Raw genomic sequence first — 19118 nt, 5'->3', positions numbered from 1 at the left:
GGTGGTGTATCTGTTAATCTTAGCACTTGGAAAATAGAGGCCTAAAGATCAGGAGTTCAAGGTCATCATTGGCTATCGAGTGAGTTTGAGACCAGGTCTGAATAAATTAAATCCTGCATCAAGAAAACAACAAAAGGACACACACACCACAAGACTGGAGAACAGTTTTTGAAACACAGCGAGCAGTAACTTTGAAAATAAGGACTATTAAGGACAGGAGTGGATAATAAGGAAGACAACCAACTTCTATTCCCTGGAAAGGATTAAAAACTAAGATCGATGCTTATTTAGTCCAAGTCCTGTGGACTTAATATGTGCTAACGACAATTCAGTATTATTCAACACATAAATAGACTGCAACTTCTAGGTTATTATGTACTACAATTTATATTTTACTTTTTCCATGACAAAAAACAATGGTATTACCATCAAAGATTTTACTGAATAGCATTTCCTATGTACATGGTGTAATTTTTTGGAATAAATTTTTTGGATATCTTTCCTAGTGTTGATATCTCTAATATTTCTAAATAATCCAATGCATTACTTTGGTAAGAGACCATACAGAAAACAGGAATGATTTCATGTAAATGTCAAAGACTCACCTAAGAAATGCACAACAGTTTCTCAATGGATGTGAAACTGGGACTTGGCAAATATTGTTATATTTTAATAAGTCATAACAGGGATATTTGGTAATAAGGCAACAAATCACTTCACCTTGTGGTGTTCTCCAGGACTGATCTAGTGATAAACCCTACCCATTGGGCATCCTTCCTTCCGAACATCCATTCTAGGATACCTAGAAGAGAGGAAATGCAGACAGTGTCACAGGCCTGAGGAGGTTAGATTACTGCCCTCCCTTCCAAAGACTGAGATTCCCATTGCATTTCCATGCATTCCACTCACCCAGATAACCACCATTTATACTGAAACGTTCATTTAGTGAAAGACTGAACAGTCCCTGAGAAAAAGACAAAGCAATGCTGTCAGAAATGTCAATGTGCTCTGAAAGGCCCCATCTCTGCACCAGGACAGCTGTATACAATGACCTAAACTGTCTACTGGGGATTGTGCTATGAGTTAGGGAATTAATGGCCACATATTTAAAGAAATGAAAAGCAAAGTCATGAACTGACCGTGACTTGCGTAAGTGAACAAGAGACCCAAGCCTGACACCCACTTCTACTCTGAGACCTTGAGAGCCAGTCACATGCTCTGTATCCTCAACAGACACAGGATCCTTTCTACTTTTCTGTGGTGTGAAGTCTCAGAGTTAGAAAAGTGATAAGGACAAGGGAATAAATTAGGGCTTCAAACTCTCCATCTGCTGAGACAGGTCTCAGTGTGTAGTAGCCCTGGCTGGTCTGGACATCACTATGTAGACCAGACTGGCCTTAAACTCACTGACACCTGCCTCCAAAGTGTTAGAACTGAAGAAGCATGCCACCATGCCTACCTTCATATTCTTTTTATGTCCTCATTTTCTTAGACTCCCAGACAGTAAAGCCAGGACACAAAACTGTTTATAAAGTTACATATTTCTTACTGGTTTGAATCCTGTCAACATGCCCACATATCCAACAAAACTTGTAGCCTTGAAAACAGTCTTATTGTTTCTTTGGAAGTCCAAATTCACTGTTAAGGGCTTTAATTCTTCTGTGACAACCCAAGTGTTATTATTTATATTCCACCTAAAAAAGACAAACGTTGCTGACATTGAAGACAAAGACGAAGGTGAGAGTCCAGCATTACATAGATGCTGCATGTTTGTCACTGAGTCTTAGTATGAAATCTAAGATGGCTTCAAACTTGTAATCCTCCTGCCTCAACCTTCCAAGGGCCAGAGTTGCAGGTGTGAGATACTATGTCTGGTTACAGGAGCTTCTTCTAGCTGGTCACTTAGGATCAACCTTAACAGAGCCTTGAGTGTACTGTGGTGGATTTGAAATGTTACAGGCCCAGTCCTCAGTGAACTGATGTTCAGGGGCAAGGCTTTAGGAAGTGATTAATCTACTGATGGGTTAATATGCTGAGAGATTATTGGGAGATAATGCCAACTTAGGAGCTGGGTCCTGTATGAAGGAAGCAGGGTCCTGGATGTATACCCTTGGAGGCTACATTGTCTTTACTGCATTCCTCTCTCGATGAGGTGAACAGCCTCCTCTGATACCTGCTCCAACCAACACAATGCTCTGAGGCCTTATTAGCCTTAGAGACAGAAGAGCCAGTTGACCATGGACTGAAACCTATGAACTGTAAGCCAGAATAAACATTTCTTCATCCAAAAACAGGGTGGTTTCATCCTTTTTCCAGGGGCTAAAACTTGATGCTCAGAAAAGCTGATTAATTCTGGTCAGATCAATAGTGAGACCTAGATTCAGATGATGAGCTCTATTAAAAAGCCATCATGTTTTCATAAAGGTCAAGATGACAGACTTCTTTAAAGCAATAAGTGAAAATAAGGATCTGCGCCCTTCAAGCACAGTCCAAATTTCTGTCCACTGGGTGCAACTTTTGCGATACACCTCCTAAGTGACTGAGTGTACCCTGGGTGCCTGCCTTTCTAACACTAAGGAATCCACTCATCTTCACCCATGGCTGTCTTCTGCGCATGAGGGGCGTTTACTTTTCATCAAGGTAATACTATCATCTACTCTTCTAAGGTAGTGAAAGTATGTCAAGTTGCTTACTTACCCAAGAAATATTCCAAAATCCATGTTTCTCCCATGTAGTAAATGACCTTTTAAGAAGAAAGTGAGAGAGACAGGCATCCACAGTTAAGATAAAATACAGCCAGGCATGGTGGCACACGCCTTTAATCCCAGCACTCGGGAGGCAGAGGCAGGCAGATTTCTGAGTTTGAGGCCAGCCTGGTCTACAGAGAGTTCCAGGACAGCCAGGGCTATAGAGAAACCCTGTCTCGGAAAACCAAAAAAAAAAAAAAAAAAAAAAAAAAAAAAAAAAAAAAAAAAAAAAAAAAAAAAAAGATAAAATACAATGGATTCTTAATACAGATGGACATAGGCAGTTGTGAATATTTACATTCAAAACTGTTTTACCAAGCAATGTATAATAATTAAGAACCCTGGCAGCCAGAAAAAAGCCTTAACAAGTTCAAACTGGTGCTACAACCACATGTTAGATATCACAGTATCTAAAATCTGACTCAGATATGGAAACAAATCAATGGTTATTCCTTGGACAACTGCAAAGCAATTCTGCCAGGACATAACCTCATAATAGAACTTACCCAGTTCCTTGATTGCCACCTACAAATGGACATCTCAAGTATTAGGTGTAAGTCATAGTCAGAGTGAATGAAGGGCAAGTCACCTCGTGTCATGTGTCTTGGTGTCCAGCCAGGAAAATCTAGGAAAGTGAAGCTCTCACACACAGTGCTTGCTGGCTGAGAAACTATGAGACAGTGTTTGTTCTGGGTCTCAAGAAAGACCTCTGTCACTGCCTGTGGTGGCTTGGATAAGAACGGCCTCCACAGGCCTAAGTATTTGGATGCTTAGTCATCAGGGAGTGGCACTATTTGAGAAGTATTAGGTGTGGCCTTGTTGGCGGAAGTGTGTCATTGGGGATGGGCTTTGAGTTTTCAAAAAGCCCCACTAAGGCCAGGTTCTTGTTCTCCCCCCACCCCACCCCTCTGGCCTGGAGATCAATATGTGAGGCTCTCAGTGGTTTATTTCTCCAGCACCATGACTTCCTGCCTGCTGCTAAGCATGATGATGATAATGGACTAAGCCTCTGAAAGCAGAAACAAGTCTCAATTCAATATTTATTTCATAAGAGCTACCTTGGCCATGGTCTTTTCACAGCAATTGAATAGTGACCAAGACACTGCCTCAGCGTGGGTAGCAAAGGCCCCTTGTGAAGACTTACTTCTACTCAGTTATACAGGTGGGGATAAATGGACTATGCAGAAAACATGAATGTTTCTGAGGGGCTGGGGGCATGGCTCGGTGGTTAAGGGCACGTGCTGCTCTGAGTGACAGCACAGGTTTAGTTCCCAGCACGCACATGGCAGTTTGTAAGCGTCTGTAACTGCAGTTGGGAGGGATGAGATGCCCTCTGCAGCCTCCTGGAGTGTCAGACATGCACATGGTACACATTCAACACATTAAAGCAAGCACTCAGACACTTAAAATGATCTTTTTTACAAAGAATGCTTCTGGTCTAGAACACTTCTTCCACATTTTCCATGTCTCATTTAAAGTTTAATAAGCATTATAGTAATCTTAAAATAAGACTAATTTTCAATGCACTTATAAGAATTTACCAGGCTATACTAAATGATATATAACAGACACACAATTGAAATAGCAAGCCTACTTAGCACATGTTCTAACTTATTCTAAAAAGTGCATTGTATGATGTGCTCTGCAGATTACCTTTGTCATCTTCAGTTATGATTGATGTACACATGGTAAACAATTCATAGAAAATGTTGAATGAAATAATCTCTCCTGTGGGGGGGGAAAAAACAGGGAAAGGTTTTGCTAATGTTAACAACCATGACATTAAAGGAAAACCCCATTCACCTTTTAATCTGAAGGTGTGCGGCATGCTTTTCTCAGTCTTGTTAAATGCTTAGCATGCATGTGGACCTCAGCCTAGCTTATTCCCAGTTTATTCATGTTTTGATGAATCTCAGTATTATCATGAACTATTAATCTATTTTTCTCTGGGGTTATTTATATTTGGTAATTACTTGTGATAACTCTTTCTATAAGACTTTCTTCTCATGTAGATGACAAGTATATATTTCCAGCATGTTATTTTTTAAAATTGTTTTTCAGTTAGGTTTTGCTGTTGTTGCTTTTGGTTTTTTGTTTGTTTGTTTGTGTTTGTTTTGTTTTGAGACAGGGTTTCTCTGTGTAGCCGGGGCTGCCCTGGAACTCACTTACTCTGTAAAACAGGCTAGCTCAAACTCAGAGATCGGCTTCCTCTGCCTCCCAAGTACTGGGATTAATGGTGTGCGCCACCACGACCCAGCCATTATAATATTTTTGTGTTTATTTAAATGTGCATTTATTCATGTATGCACATACATGTGTTTGTGTAAGTTTGGCATGGTGCAGCTGGGCAGAGGTGGCGCACGCCTGTAATCCCAGCACTTGGGAGGCAGAAGTGGGCGGATTTCTGAGTTCAAGGCCAGCCTGGTCTATAGAGTGAGTTCCAGGTCAGCCAGGGCTACACAGAGAAACCCTGTCTCAAAAAAAAAAAAAAAAAAAAAAAAAAAAAAAAACATGGTGTACATGTGGTGGTGAGAAGAAAACTATAGATCCCAGGAATCTAGAACTCGGGTTGTAAGGCTTATCAACACGCCCCTGTACTTGCTCATTCAGCTTGCTGCCCCTTGAAACACATTGTTTAGTGAAGCAAAACAAACAAACAAAAGCACTAGCCAGCTCTGTTGAGAAACAACGGAAAATGCCCATCAGTTCTCTCGTGAAAGCACTGCAGGCGTCAGAAAACGCCGACTCAATCCCTTTGGTTGGTTTTAGGTTAGTGAGCAAAACCTTTGCCAATAAATGACTTAAACTGAAAAACTGAAAGTGCAAACTTTTGGGAGCTGAGCGAGGCTGTGCATGCCCAGAACCCCAGTACCCCTCAAGCAGGAGCAGGGCCCTGAAACTGAAGCCAGCCGGGCTACACAGCAGTGACTTAAAAAGGAAGGTGGAATCAAGAAAATAGAAATTAATAGCCCCCAAATATCACTACCTAAGAATAATTTAATGAATGATATATAAGATCTTTTCTCCCAAAATTAAAAAAAGAATGTCTTTGAGAAATCAATACTTAAGCAAAGGTTGACATTAAACTATATTCACGATATTTTAATTTCATTCAAAACACTGATGGTCAGGGTGGAAGGTCGATCCTAAGGCACATAGGAGTAAAACAGGCCAGCATGGCCAGGAGGAGACCGAAGGTGACGTGGGGTAAAGCTGCCTCAGTTCCTGAGCTCCCACGGGACCCACACAGACAAGGATAACCGCCCAGAAGAGAGTTCACAGGCAGAACCACCTGACTAGGTCAGAGGTACCACTGTGATACATGGAGGGAAGAGAGGAAGAAAACTTGACTAGTGTTTTGCCCTTCCCCCAAATTGAGGAAAATAAAAAAAGTCAAACTGACAGAAAGTCAGTAACTCATCAGGAGCATGTAGTGTCGATGTGAGAACGTTGAATTTCTCATGCTATGCTGCCAATAATTCTGCTCATGTTGGCAAACTGCCTTGGAGGATTTACAAGTCTGAGTATCTCACTAGCTACCCTGTGACTCCAAAGTTCAGTTCAAGAGAAATCATTGTGTGTATCCATTAGAGAAACACGCACAGGAATGCATGCACACACACATCAACAACAGCCCCACTGTTAATACACGCACAGGAATGCACGCACACACACATCAACAACAGCCCCACTGTTAAAACACGCACAGGAATGCACGCACACACACATCAACAACAGCCCCACTGTTAATACACGCACAGGAATGCATGCACACACACATCAACAACAGCCCCACTGTTAAAACACGCACAAGAATGCACGCACACACACATCAACAACAGCCCCACTGTTAATACACGCACAGGAATGCATGCACACACACATCAACAACAGCCCCACTGTTAATACACGCACAGGAATGCATGCACACACACATCAACAACAGCCCCACTGTTAAAACACGCACAAGAATGCACGCACACACACATCAACAACAGCCCCACTGTTAATACACGCACAGGAATGCATGCACACACACATCAACAACAGCCCCACTGTTAATACACGCACAGTAATGCATGCACACACACATCAACAACAGCCCCACTGTTAATACACGCACAGGAATGCATGCACACACACACATCAACAACAGCCCCACTGTTAGTGAGCAAAGTCTGAAGAGCAACCATCTCGTCAAGAACCTGGCCCGCCATGGTGAGGAGAGGCCTGCAGCCCATGCTCAGTCTTGTTCTTAGCATGGTGAGGGCAGAAGAGGGTTACTTGTGGAGGACACAGTGTCTATGAAGGGGCAGATGAAGCATTTTGGAGGACTGGAATGTCCTTCACCTTCTATGAGTGAAATGTGCAAGCATGGACACCTGTGTAAACCTTCAATGAGCTGCTTATATTTAGGGTCTGTGCATTTCATTATATGTAGTGCATTTGCATCCGACCTCAACGCAATTATGTCACAGGGTTTTATTAAATGTTTTAAGCATTGCAAGGTGTACTTTACCTAAAGGAATCCCAGTAACATCTGCGATTCCCCTCATTTCCTCTCCAAAAGGGTCAGGAAGGCTGCCAATCATACCAGGCTAAAAAGAAAGAAACCAATGAACACTGAACTTAAACATATGCTTTGCAATCTGGTTCTCTGATTAGAACTCTTTTAGCATAAGTTATTTTTAAATCATTATGTCATGTATTTCTAAAAGAGTCTATATAATGTTTGGTGTTGGACTCCTATAAAGCCTGTGATTCTTAGATTTTTTTGTTGCCCTCCTGATCTTTGGCCCAGTCCCCAGACAGAAGGGGACTGAGTGATTCTACCTGCGTGACTTTAGGTGATCCACTATCTCGATCAACACAATGAGCCAAGTTTTACTTCTTCACTCTTTAGCAACTGGCAACACCCAGCAACAAACACATGGTATTCTACCATTTTACAACACTGGCTGTCATTGTTAATGGCTGCTCCTAAGTCGAACAGTTGTCTTCAATGAGCAAACAACACATGAGCAAATTCAGTGATGGACACTGTATCAGATTCTCCACCTCAGCTAAGCACAAACACTGAGAGCACAATTTATATTCTCCGGCTAAGATGATGTGGTTAAAAGTCTCTCTTGTTACTTTATTTGCTTACTTATTTTGTGTATGGGGAATATGCATACACATGTCATAAGGCGGATGGGAGTCAGAGGACATCTTGCAGGTGCTGCTTTGCTCTTTCTACTCTGAAGGTTCTGGTGATGGACCTCGGGTCATCTGGCTTGGCACTGAGCTATCTCACTGCTCCGATATCCTGTTTTCACCATCTGCATAAGGTGACCTCACTAAGCATATTATTTGTTTCCCTGTGAACTCACATCAGTGGGAGGTAAATGTTCCAGGCAATTTAACAACTATGGCTTATTGACAAAGGTTAAGCATAGTGATATGCCATAGTCCTCACAGCCACCATATGAAGTAAATATTATTACTAAATATTATCCTTTTGAACCAGGAAAGTAACATTTCATAGGTACATGACTGATGCATCCTTAGAATGCAGTGATTTCAAGGCATCGAAACCTGCAGCGCAGATTGTAAACCATGGCATTACAAACTGCCCTGCTGCCTCCCTACTGACATTCAGGGTAGAGGAGGGTTTAGGTACTGGGCATGTGAGGACTCACTCACTTCCTTTTAGTTCCTACCAACATTTATTCTGGGTGAATCTGTCCCTTTAACACATTTGATAACTTTGAGGGAGAGGTGAGAACATAAGCATGGCCCAGCGGGTCATAGGTAGGAGCTCCTGCTTTGCTCATCCAGTCTCTAGGACTAGGGCTTTCAACAAGGGTTTTCCAGTTCTGTCCTGGAGGAGATGGCAATGTCTCATGATTGTCTTGGTGGTTACAACCAAAGAAGAAAGCAGTGGGTAGAGGTCAGCCTTGCAGCTAAGAATATTAATTCCTAAAGTCATCAGTTCCCTGAATCTGCTCCAGAGCCTTCCGGCCTCTCCATGACCTGCCCTTGCAGCAGAATCTGAAAGATGATGAGGACACCTTGGGAGGTTTGGGGCCAGTCCCTTGATGTTCATCGGTACCACCTATATTTAACAGGTATTGTGAAATGCAGTCTTCCCGTAGGACTCAGGGTCAGGGAAGGAAATGACTTAGTGATTGCCTAGCTACAAGAAACACTCAGCATAATTGAGTGTCAAGGGTCACAGATACCAATGGATTCCACAGAATACACAGTTAGCCTGAACTCGTCATTTTATCTTTATTTAGAGAAATCTATGAGTTTCTTGAATTACTTGTAACTTGAGTTAATTTAAGGTCTAAGTTTTTCTTTTTCATGCTGGGATCAAATCTGGGGCTTCCAACATAGTTTATGATGGTGTTCCATCATTGACCTATATATACTCTCAAGGGAAAAGAAACTCGGTTTTCAGTAGTGTGACTGTACACCAAACTATAATATGAACTAAAAATTTCATGCTCCTGATGAAATCTGTGTATTTTCCCACTGCTCTGAGGACCTGGGGTAGACCCACATAGGGCCTGTGGTTGCTGCTTCAATGTTTCTCCACCTAAGCACGTATTTTAAAACTCTATGTCCATGTGCTTATATATGTATCCTTAAAATTAATTGAAGAAATTATTTCTTACCAGCTTTTGATCCACCATCTTCATTAGTTTTCCACTTGGCACAAATGTATTCACTAAACTCGTTACAGAATTCACTAAAATCCTCAACTGAAAAATAAATAAAACACTAAAAATACATAAAGTACTGCGATTTAAGATTCATATTGCTGTCATAAAAACAATGTAGATCTGACTTACTCAAAATATGTAACAAAATAGCACAGTTTGAAAGAATTTTCAATGAATTTATGAACACAATTTTCTCTTTAAAGTAGCATTGCTTCTCAATCATTCAGATGAAGGAAGATCGTACAAAGGGAAGGAGAGACCAATTCTATGCCCCCAAATTACAAAAAGCTACAGGGAAATGACATTTTCCTCTATCAATTACTATACATAGTGGAAGAGAATCAAATATATACCTTTAACTTTCAGTAGTAATTTTAAAGAAGATTATTTTTATTTTATATGTATGAGTAGTATGTATATATACCATGTTCATGCCTCATGTCAAACAAAGCCAAACAACTCCACTAAACTAGAATTACAGGTGACTGAGAGCTATCCTATGATCCTGAGTGTCCTTAAGCGCTCTCAAATGACAACCCATCTTTCTATCTCCCCTAGTAGTATTTTTGAGACTACAGCCGAGGGTACCTTGAAACTCATTATGTAGACCAGGCTGGCCCCTAAGCTCCTAACACTTGGTCTGCCACAGTCCTCCCAAGTGCTTGGATTATGGTCTGGGCTTCCATATGCAACTTAGAAAGTAGTTTTTAAAAAGCAGATTTATAAGCTGGGCGTGGTGGCGCACGCCTTTAATCTCAGCACTTGGGAGGCAGAGGCAGGCGGATTTCTGAGTTCAAGGCCAGCCTGGTCTACAGAGTGAGTTCCAGGACAGCCAGGACTATACAGAGAAACCCTGTCTCGAAAAACCAAAAAAAAAAAAAAAAAAAAAAAAAAGCAGATTTATATTTCATAAAGTCAGAACAGGAAGAGTTAACACATATAACATACCGCTGGGGCCTTCTGAGCCAATAGTTCATGCCATCTTTTGTAGGGCGGTAAATCAAGATTTATGGTGTACCACGGAACTGGCCCTCTATAGCTGCAATGAGAGGGCAACATCTTGAAATGAAGAAGTGACTTTAAGGAGGAGGGTTATAGAGCTGAAAGGATGGACTAGACACACAGTCATAGCAACAGTATGGAAGTTGGTTACTCAAAGCAAAATCTGCCAAGAAATCAGAGTTTGCACGCAGTGCTTCAGCCCTCTTTTGTACACACAATTTGAAATAAACTCAGAAATCACAGACTAGAATTCTACATTCTGAGCCTGCCATAGGAATCGCAGTATTCAGAGTGCTGGGCTACACTGTGACACCCTGGCTCCAACGTCCCCCGTCCCCTGCCCAGAATACCATACTAACAAACAAGAAAACCAATTATACCTACTAGGTCTGGAAGGTTAATATGACTTGCTAATATGTGAGTCAATTGTGGCTCAGGGGCTATAACTTACAATACTGCTGACGGAAAATACTTACTTTTGTTTTTTTTTCCTAAATATCTGTAACAATTTAGTTTAGGCCCAGAACTCTAGACCATCTGGACACTAGGACACTTCAGCACTTGGTTTTCTAGTCTGGAATGCTTGGTCAGTCAGTCTAACACCATTGGCAAATTGTTCTCTTGTCACGGCTTCAGTGAGGTCACCTTGTAAGCCCAGAGGAGTAACAATACAAGCTTCCCATGATGGCCTCTGGTTCTCCAAGGTGAACTCATCTTCCCCAGGACTCCTGTGCACTCTTGCCTGTCTAATCTGCCATCAACATTCTCAATTTCCTACTCACATACTCAGCAATCTCTGCTATGGGGGTGAAGTGATGTCCACCCATTATTAATGGATGGCTATACTCCTGGTGTACTAACCCTACAGTCGCTTCTACTGCTGTAGCACCTTCATTGTCTGACCCATTTTGGGAGCTGGGGTTGAGACAAGGTCTCATGTTGCCCAGGCTGGCCTTCATCTTACTCTGTAGTCAAGGATGGCCTTGAATTCAGGAACCTCAAATCCTTCATACTTTTGAACAAACTGAAAAAGGTTTCAGGGGTGTGGCATTCAATGATTAATAAATCATTAATTAGATTATTAGATTAAAAGCTAAATCGGAAAACATCCATCACTTGAGCCATTTATTACTTTGAGAAAAGTATAGGGTACATACTGATGTGTGATGCAGGGCTACCTGGCTCTTAACAGATCATCTAACCTTATATTTATAGCCAGGGACGGGTTCTTTCCTGACAGGCATTTACTGGGACACTCTGCATACTTTACTACTATGATATGTGGTTCTTTAAATAAAGCCGCTGAGCTTGGGATCCAGGTATATGTGTAAGGTTTTGTGAAATTGTTAGCCAGTACCCATTTGCGTTATGATTTAGATGCAGAGAGAAATGCACTCAATTTTGGAAATATACATTTAAACCGAGCTACAATGAATGGATTTCATTGTTCTTTCCAAGTTCTTCAGTAACTTAGAAGTTGATACTACACGAAGACTGCAGTCTTCAGGGTGGGGTGGGGGACCTTTTCACTATGACAATTCTTTTTCCTCCTCCTTCTTTTAAACTAATCATATTCCTCATGCAAAGTTGTGTCCCACGGTTTAGTAATCTGGTGCCCCATTTATGGAGTGATGGAATTACACCTTTCCTTCCCCCAAGCTGGGCATTTGGATCTCCATGTCTAGTTGCAGTAATGAAGTGCTGAGCTCTTGGAGTGATGCCTGTCGGTGGCTGGTGCTTTACCTATGAATTCCAACCAGCCCCTCCTTCTTGTATCTAACAGAACCAGTGCAATCCGAGCACCTTCCATAAACTCCTGAGTCTTCCTCAGTTGAGTATAGGACAGGCCGAAGCATTTGACAGAGGAAACAGAGAGGTTAAGAAGATCATTAGCAGAGAAGATCTAACTTTTGTGGGACGAGAAAGACAGGAAACCCTGATAATAAAGCCTCCACTAATCAGAATTTCTTGAGAACTGCTTTAAGAAAGATCTGATTAAGAAAGTTGTTCTAATAATTAAAGCTTAATTTAATCTTATATTTTCTCACATAAGATATCTTTTCTAAGATATTCTTTTATTTAAAAACTGTCCCTCTATTTCCTATAGACACAAAAGGTGTCTACTTTACGAGGGCAGTGAAGATTACATGAGATATGTAGAAAGTCCTTGGCATTAGTGAGAAATACAGATTTCCATAATAGGTTTTGCTACTTTACCATACACAGTGTAACTACCATGTCCATTTGAGTCTCAGCAGTTGCTAAGCCCAGTCACTGCACTCGTAATGATATCACCGGAAACCTCCTGGCTTCCCAGGTGGATTGTAAACTAGCCCCAGTGACACAATGCTCATGTGCACAAATAGAGAGCAGGTGCAAAGCAGCTAAGGAGCAGCAAAAGAAATGCTTAATGGGACTCCAGTGGCTGCAGGGTGATGTGGCTGTCAGTTCCTGGACATCTGCATTGATGTGACTGGTCTGGCCAGATGAACAGGTGTCCCTTGCCTCTATCCTCCCTCACATTTGCTGCTGCATGCCACCAAGATATCCATGCATTTGGTTGAAAAGGATGACCTCATAGGACTGTGAAAACACTCATTAATTAAAGGTCCGAGAATGTCACCCTTATCTCCCAGATCTCAAGAGCTGCTGCTGTACAGTTCAGACAAGAAAAGGTTAGGAATAGGGCAGAGGATTTCAGTGTGGAAGGATGAGATAGTGAAATGGGGAGAAATAACAGTAGAAATAGCAAGCAAAGAGAAAAACCACATACAGCATCTAGGTATGGACATGCATGCGCGTGTGCGCACACACACACACACACACACAGAGTAAAAAATTGTATTATGTTTAGTCAGGGAAGGTTTACAGTTTATAATAAAATATAGTCTCAGATATATAGAAAATACATTTAAAAAGACAGTAGGAGAAAACTGCCTTTAGTAGAGAAAGTACTCATTAAATGTTCAGTGAACTGGGCAGTAAGACCAGCCAGGAGACACTCAGGAAGGCAATGAAGGCCAAGATGATGTCAGTAGTGATGGAGAAGAAGACCTTTCCTGCAGCTGGACTCCTAAATCTTCACGCAAGGGGAGGGAATAGAAGGAAGTTGGGTAATCATCACAGTCCTCTTAACCAACAGCCACTGACGCTCCATCAGTGGGAATTGCAAGAGTGTAATTTTCTACTTTACTATAAACAATATCACTTCGTCACTTGAAACTTGGTATTCCCTATGCCCAGACCACTGCATAAACCATCCTGCCTAAGCCTACATGGCTCCAAGGCAGTTTATAATGTAATCCAAAGGACAGAACACTACATGAACAAACAGCACAACAGATACAAGCAGTCAATGAGCATCAGCAATGCTCCAAGGGATGGACACAGGGTGACACTCGGCTCCCAAGAGTGCTGGCAGAGGTTATTAGAATACAAGGAAAAGGGCCAGTGGGAACTTGTAACAATACATAAGCCATAAGCCTTGGCTGCACTCTGCTTCTTCCACCCTAGGAGTGTACTTGCAGGAAGAGGGAAGGCCCGAGGCCAAAGACAGCTCTCCCCTACACCTTTCCTTCCTTCTTCCTTCGTGCTGTCCCCACTGGGCCTCTCGCCTGGAACTGCATATTTCCGAGGCTTACTCCATCACTAAGATTTGGAAAGATGAAAATGTGAACTAAAAATGTTAGACTAAAATAAAATGTAGCTTCAGTCCTGTCTTAATGGTTTTTGATCTTCTTTTGCCTGAAAACTTTATCAAGTTAAGGGTTTTTTTTTTTTTTTTGACTCTTTCATACTCAGGTTCCTTTATATGTTCCAATGTAATCTGAGGGCTTATATGCAGGCACCACAGAGTATCACAGCTCAGTGGGTGTGATACAAGCTGTCTGTCATAGAGCAAAAATGCTCCTTAGGAGATAGAATTGTTTGTCGATGCATAGGTATTCTTCGCTTTCTTACTAGTTTCAGGGGCAAGAAATAAACATCTAAATCACATTACCTTCATATCTGCCTTAGCCATAGACATAAAGGCATACACATAAGGAAACCAAGCCTGTCTCCGGATGGAAGACATGGCCTAGGTTTCTTTTACTGCTATTGTTACTAGAAGACTATTATAAAGAACAGTATGCACACAGGATAATGGTTTAGTTATCTGAGCTCACTCACGTTGGTCCAGAAGGAGGATAAGTTGATTTTCTGCAATCTTCTGTCCACTAAAAAACAAAGAAAAATAAAAATTTCACAAAATTATAAATGCTTTCCAGTTGAAGCAACCGCTTAAAGATTTAATTATTTATTATATGGAAGTACACTGTAGCTGTCATCAGACACACCAGAAGAGGGTATCAGATCTCATTAAGGATGGTTGTGAGCCACTATGTGGGTGCTGAGATTTGAACTCAGGACCTTTGGAAGAGCAGTCACTGCTCTTAACCGCTGAGCCATCTCTCCAGCCCCGAAGCAACCTTTTTAAAAAGTATAATTTATTAAGAACCATCTTTTAAAACCACTTCACTATTTTTGTTTTAGGTAGGGTCTCCCTCCCTATATAGTTTAGGCTGGCGTCAAATTTATTATTATGTAGCTCACCCAAACTGACCTCAAACTTATAATCTTCCTAACTGGGTTTACTGAGCACTGAGATTAAAGGTATATGTGACAGCTACTGGAATTCAATACCTTTTAAAAAGATTTGTTTACTTTTATTTCATGTTTTAGCATTTTGCCTAGATGCGTATGTGTACCTCTTGCATTCCTGGTATCTGAGGAGACCAGAAGAGGGCACGTGAATCCCGAAGAGCTGGAGGCACAGATGGTTGTGAGCCACCTTATGGGTGCTGGGAACTGGACCCAGATCCTCTGTGAGAGAAGTATACACTCTTACCTTCTGTGCTATCTCTCCAGCACTGGCATTCAATACCTTCTCAGAAAAAAAACCAAAAAAAACCAAAAAACAACTCTTGCCTCTTAAATCCACAGATCATTATTGTTTCAATTCAGTTTACACAAAGACAAAGTCACCCGAAGTCAATGGCTTGATAGGAGGTCGCTTTACATTAATCTCTGAGGTAACTCTATTGCGACTTGACCTGAGATTGGCATCTCAAACCAGATCTGCAGGCTATGGTGCATAGGCATTTAATAATCTGTTCAAAGCCTACCATCCTTGTCCTGTTCCAGACACTCCTAATAGCATGGGTCTAAGGAAACACTTCCTAAACCTCCCATGCTTCCATTCTATACATATGCTGTGTCCTCTGCCCGGAACGCCCATGCTCTGACATTGTGATCTTTAGACACTTGCTCCCCTCTCCTCCCCCAGCACTCTTTCTGCAAAGTCTCAATGACCCCCCTCTACAAGGACAGTCATCTCCTACACACATCTCCACTAGAGTATCATGTTGTATTAGAATTTTCTGTGCCCTCTCAATACCACACTGTGTTTCCTGATAGGAGGGCAGTCCCAGCACTGAGGCCACTGCTGGGGACAATGAATGAAAGAGGCTGCATCATGGATAACCGTTCATAGTTAGTGGCAAAACTGAATTTTTCTTCTAACACAACATCATCCAAAAGTATTCATGCCAATTTATGACTCTTGTCACTTCTTCCATGTAGCAAGCACGTTTATCTCCTGGCCTCTAGTGATCTGAGACTCAGAAAGTAAAGGAAGAAGCTCAGCTCTGCAGTAAGAGGCGGCAGTGGGGTGGAGGGGACCACTGTGTGGACAGCTGGAGCTTAGACTGTCTGTCTGCTGAACAATATGCAGCAATGGAAAGCTCACACTTGACTTCTGTCAGCATGACGAGTATTTCGTGATTTCACTCTGCCCAAAATGGATAGGTTTCTTGTCTAAGTATGCTGCCAGTGAGTTCCTTAAGATACAGTAGTAAGAAGGCTGGAGCAAAGAGTCCTTTGTGTTAAATAATGCTGATTGTAAAAGTTCTTGCTCAAAAATGTTTCAACCTCAGCTAGGACCTCAAAAGAAAATGTATAAAACTTTTGTGTTACCCAGCTGTCTACATGCTAAATATATATGTCTATATGCTGAATATATATATATATATATATATATATATATATATGTCTATATACTGAATATATATGTCTATATACTGAAGAGTCAGGGTCTCTGCTTTGGCTTCTAGCAAAAGCTCACAGAAATCTTATGACAGTCTACAACACTGACAATGAAAACTGCGAATAACCACCACAGCTTATATTAAATACAGTGAGATGTGTTTGAAACTGAATCCTACTGTGTAGTCCAGATAGCTGTAACTCACAATGTAGCATATGCTGGCCTCAAACTCATGGACTGTCTCTGCCTCTTCACCACATCCAGTGATACACTGCACTTGTTTTTTGGGTTTTATAAATTTTCCTAAGTAAACTTTTTTGCTCAGATTTTTAAAAATTGCTTTTATGTTTATTTATTGTTTGTGTGTGTGTTGGGGAGATGTAAAATGGCATTGAGAAATAAATGGGGCAAATATTAACATGGCGGTCACTCCAACAGAAATTCAGTAGATTTCAGGAAGAATCGATGAAAGATATTGAACTTCCAAATATAGTGGGGATACAGGGATGACTACGGCTTGGGTTCTTCTAGCAAACAAAACAAAAAAAGAAGAAGGAGGAGAAAGAAGGAGGAGGAGGGGGAGGAAGGAAGACAGGAAGGAAGGAGGCAAGCAAGGATAAACTCCAGTGGACAAGCTTACAAAGGCAAGGCACAAATGAATGTGAGTTAAGCTCGGTGTCTGTGCTGCTGGCGTCACAGAGCAGCAGTGCCTATGTTGCTGGGGTCACAAAGCAGCAGTGTCTGCTTAGGCAGCATGCACCAGGCTCTGTGTTCAATACCAGTCATGCCCTAGACAAAGTCACATGATTCTGGACAACTGGTACAGGACTTCAGAACTACAGGTAAAGAAATAAAATAAAGCATATTGGACAATAACCAATATTGACAAATAAACAGTTTACCATTTCCATTTTTACTGCTCTAAAATGAGAAATAAAGTTTGGGCAGGGATATTACAATTGGAATAATCCTGCCAAAATTTACTAAACGAGAGTGAAAACAAAACAAAACAACAACTAAAGATCTGAAAAAGGAAACAGAAGAACACAGAAGAGACAAGATGTCTGGGTGCTACCCAAGAAAACAGGGCAACAAAATGAAATAAAGAGTGTCTGACATAGAAAAGAGGCAATGTCATGCTGTATATGAAAATTCAAAAGAATCTACTGAAAACTTACTAGAAGTATCAAGTCTAAGGCTACAAGACACTGGAACAATATACCAAATTAGCAATCACGTATCTATATAATTAAAAGCTAAATTAAAGGAAAATAATTCCATTTATAATAGCATCAAAACAATAGCTACAGACAAAGTACACATGTACAATCCATTACTCCACAGGCTGAGGCAGGAGAATCAAAAGCTAAAGCCAGTCTGGGCTATGACACAGACTGTCTCAAACACATAAACAAAATAAAAAGAATCTTTAGAAATAAACTTAACCAAGGAAATTCAAAACGGAATATACCTAAAACTACAGAATACTTTCCAACAAGATTAAAAACAACATAAGTAAATAAAAGGTGTCATATGGGGGGAGGGGTTGTGTGTGAAGGATTTAATTCTGTGAAAATGATCAGATTTCTAAAATTAATCCACGGGTCTCAGCATAAAGAATGCTAAGATCATCTTGGAAAGGAACAAAGTTGGAGGACTCAGTTTTAAAACTTCCTATAAGAAATGGGGCTATGTGAGAGAGGACGGGGTCTAGAGGGGGTGAGCAGGATAGGAATTGGAAGAGAAAAGAGAGAGGCAGGTATCATGTCTCATTGAATTTCACTTACACACACACACACACACTCACTCATACACATACACACTCACATCTACATACACACACATACTCACACACACTTAGACACACACTCCTACATATACACACACATACTCTCTCATACACACGCTCATACATACACATACTCACACACACTTAGACACTCACACACACTTAGACACTCCTCACACACACTTTACACACACACATACAGAGGACATGAAAGCAGAAGGGGACTCTGCGTGGTGGAAAGGGGAAGGGAAAGGGGAAGGGAAAGGGGAAGGGAAAGAGAAAGAGAGAGTAGCAAAACTGCTGGGTACAAATAGGAGCAGAGGGCGCGCTACACATGTATGAAAATGTCATAAAGAAATCTATTATTTTGTGTGTTTGGTAAAATATTAATTTGAATGAAGTTAAAATTTGACTACAGTAGTAAGTGTAGTAAGTTACTATATGATGATCCTCTGCTTAAATAAGAAGGTGTAAATCTTACGGCAATCAAAGTAACAATGAGTCTTGAACACAGTGGCAAACAGGGGGCGCTACTATGGATACAAATACATAAAACAGTGGAACAGATCCAAGAGTTCAAAAATAAGTCTCCACTTACAATGCTGCGTATTGTATATCTGACAGTATACAGTATACAGTATTGTAGGTATACGCCCACAATATATTTTTAAAAACGCAAAACTTGGCAATAAAAAGGCAGCTCAATTTTACATACAGATAGAAGATCCAAATAGGCCCATTTCCAGGAGATATGCAAATGGCCCATAATCGAAGGAGGAGAGGTA

The 19118-nt window shown here is 41.1% G+C and overlaps 1 protein-coding gene across 1 annotated transcript in view; it reads right to left on the bottom strand.

The window, feature by feature from the left end:
• Asah1 (N-acylsphingosine amidohydrolase 1) overlaps positions 1–19118 on the bottom strand; it is a 32962-nt gene that overhangs the window by 4513 nt on the left and 9331 nt on the right. Inside the window, exons 2-10 of the mRNA XM_021169553.3 lie at positions 14630–14676; positions 10406–10496; positions 9410–9496; positions 7267–7345; positions 4401–4475; positions 2698–2743; positions 1550–1694; positions 910–964; positions 721–802 (exon numbers count right to left, since the gene is read on the bottom strand). Coding sequence (XP_021025212.1) covers positions 721–802; positions 910–964; positions 1550–1694; positions 2698–2743; positions 4401–4475; positions 7267–7345; positions 9410–9496; positions 10406–10496; positions 14630–14676 — 707 coding nt within the window. The remainder of the gene's footprint in view (positions 1–720; positions 803–909; positions 965–1549; positions 1695–2697; positions 2744–4400; positions 4476–7266; positions 7346–9409; positions 9497–10405; positions 10497–14629; positions 14677–19118) is intronic.

The sequence above is a fragment of the Mus caroli genome, unplaced genomic scaffold, assembly GCF_978045245.1.
Source record: "Mus caroli unplaced genomic scaffold, Mus_caroli_1 scaffold_10, whole genome shotgun sequence".
Taxonomy (NCBI): domain Eukaryota; kingdom Metazoa; phylum Chordata; class Mammalia; order Rodentia; family Muridae; genus Mus; species Mus caroli.
The sequence above is the reverse complement of the archived record's forward strand: the minus strand, read 5'-3'. Positions and strand labels throughout refer to the sequence as shown.